This window comes from Chaetura pelagica, unplaced genomic scaffold (genome assembly GCF_000747805.2).
Source record: "Chaetura pelagica isolate M959 unplaced genomic scaffold, ChaPel_1.0 scaffold181, whole genome shotgun sequence".
Lineage (NCBI taxonomy): Eukaryota > Metazoa > Chordata > Aves > Apodiformes > Apodidae > Chaetura > Chaetura pelagica.
In genome coordinates, this window is record NW_009951992.1 from 1,523,006 (window position 1) to 1,525,666 (window position 2,661).

At 49.7% G+C, this 2,661-nt stretch overlaps 1 protein-coding gene across 1 annotated transcript in view; it reads left to right on the forward strand.

Annotated features, from left to right (window-relative positions):
- The window catches only part of HIPK1 (homeodomain interacting protein kinase 1), a 20,423-nt gene that overhangs the window by 17,330 nt on the left and 432 nt on the right, over nt 1–2,661 (forward strand). The window contains 5 exon segments of the mRNA XM_010002316.1: nt 1–183; nt 358–567; nt 843–1,081; nt 1,475–1,611; nt 2,554–2,639. Coding sequence (XP_010000618.1) covers nt 1–183; nt 358–567; nt 843–1,081; nt 1,475–1,611; nt 2,554–2,639 — 855 coding nt within the window.

Sequence of the window (2,661 nt, forward strand, 5' to 3'; positions counted from 1 at the left end):
GAATGCCCATTCCCACAGCAATCAGTACAGCACCCTGATGCAACAGCCATCACTGCTGACCAACCACGTGACGCTGGCTGCGGCGCAGCCGCTCAATGTTGGGGTTGCCCATGTGGTGAGGCAGCAGCAAAGCAGTAATGTTCCAGCAAAGAAGAACAAGCAGCCAGCACCAAGCACAGCCAAGTAAGGCTTCTTCCCCAGTCCTAGAAAGACTGCGGGTGTTTGCGGGGGTTGCCTTTATGGTGTGAGAAACTGGTCTTCTGATCACAGAAGACAGAAAGTCTTAATGCTGGGGCTGGTTTGTCCCAGCCTGCTGACTCATAGCTGAATACTTCTTTGGTTTTCCTTCAGGCCTAGCTCAACTCTGGAGACGGTGCCCACCCAGGTTTACTCGCTCATTGGGAGCAGTCCTCTGCGCTCCACCTCCTCCTCTTCCAACGTGCTCATCCCAGCTCAGGAGCAGCACCAGCCCATTGTGATCCCAGACACTCCCAGCCCACCTGTCAGTGTCATCACCATTCGCAGTGACACTGATGAGGAAGAGGACAGCAAATACAAACCTGCCAGGTAGGAAGTTCATTTGGGCAGTACTGAATTGTCCTGAGTTCAGTCCAGACATCAAGGAGGGTGGAGAACACTACATACAAAGCCCCAGCTAGGCTAAGGAGCACTGCATGAGACAGAAAATACTGCATCATGGCTGCTGTGCTGTTTGTACCTCTAGTTAATCAGAATTGATCTGACAAGGAGGGAGGATGTGAGATCCCAGAGGGAGATATCTATCTTCTGGGAAAAGCTAGAATGCTTCCCATTTGTTTTTGTCCTTTTTTTTCCCCCTGCAGTTTGGGTATGAAGCAGAGGTCCAATGTCATCAGCTATGTCACTGTCAACGACTCCCCTGACTCTGACTCCTCCCTGAACAGCCCCTATGCCACAGACCCCCTTTCCTCTCTCAGGAGCACTGGTGGGACCCTGGAGCTGCCCAGCAGAGGAGCAGCCGACAGCTCCAGCTCTCGGACCATCATTGTGCCACCACTGAAAACACAACTCAATGACTGCATTGTAGCTACCCAAGCTTCAGGTAGGTGTGCTCGTAAATTACTGTGCTCAGTTGTTTTTGTCAGTGCTCAGATGCTGTCTTATCCCTGCCAGCTTTTTTCTCACAGTTCTGGACTATCTGCGTTGGTTCTTCAGCAGCTTTAGGTTTCATAGCTGCTGTTCTGAGAGAGCAAGCCTTGGTCTGTTTTCAGTTTCATTGGTAGTTTTACCTTTCATACATGTTTGGCTGCATTTAGAAAGATCTGTAAAAATCCCCCATGGTTTCTTGTACAATCAGATTTTAAATTGTGATTGGATAAAAGGCTCTGCTATGGAGATAGCCCCTGTGCACTCTTGGGTTACCTGGGCTGGTTGTCACAGTGTCTCACAAGGTGTGTGAGAGGGAGCTGTGGACTAAGCTTCTGAAATCTTCCAGGCATCCTGAGCAGCACCAGTAAGACCAAGCCAGTGGCCTCAGTGAGCGGGCAGTCATCAGGATGTTGTATCACACCCACTGGGTACCGCTCGCACCGCGCGGCAGCAAACGGTGTGCAGCCCCTCAACCTCAGCCAGGTAAGCACTGTGGGACTTGTGCTCACCTTTGAACAAGATGCTTTAGAATCACTTTAGAAACACTGCTCTGTATGGCAGGGAGGATGGCTTGATTGCAAGAAGATCAATATCTGCTCCCTCATTAATTCTTGGAAGCTGATCCTGTCCTGTGGCTATGCAGAGTAGGATAAACTCTGTAGGGAGTGTGGGTGAGGTTTCTTGAGGTAAATAATTTGTTACTGTACTAGAGGGTGGGAGAAGCACAGTTATGGCCACACTCTTGCTTTGTACTCTATCACATCTGTCTTCTGCTCAGTCCTTCTTGCCTCTCAGGTAAGAGAGTGACACCAGGATCCAGCTGTTGAATTAGAGTAGCACTGAAGGCACTCAACTGTGTGAGGAGGTTCTTTTGTTCTTTACCTTCATTCTCTAGATCTCACAAAGGCCTGACCAGGAGCTTAAGGCTGGACCTTGTCTCTCAAACAAGCAGTTAGCACCTGACTTCCCTTGAAACTTTCAGAGATCAGTTTCACTTCAGTTCGTGTCACTCTTCTTATCTTTGAGTCAAGCTGCAATAGAAGAGAGGAAGTGTTCCATCCACATCCTGTTCATGTCTGGCACAGGGACAAGTTAGGTTTTCTTGTGCTAAAATGGAGCAGCCCTGCTGCTGCTGTCACTGAGGAAGGAACAGATGTGAGGAGTTCAAGGGCTGAGTCACTGGTAGCACCTGCCTGCACTCAAACAGCTGTGTCCTGTGCCCCAGGTGTAGTAGTTTGATCCCATTGTAGAGGAAAAGTATAACCTTTATCAGTGGAACTGCAGTAACTGCTCAAATTTATGTGAAGGCTCCAGAGTGCTGGGGAGGGAGGATCTGCAGAAGTGCAGCGGGGTGGAGGTGTTGATCCAGAGTCTCTGATGGACCCTTCCTAAGCCACTAACCTTATTTACTTCTTCTCCCCACAGAACCAGCAAACAACAGTGCTGGCCTCACAGGAGAGAAGTGGAAATGCTGTCCCACGTAGGCAGCAAGCTTATGTGGCACCCCTCACGTCAACTATTTCTCAGGCTCCC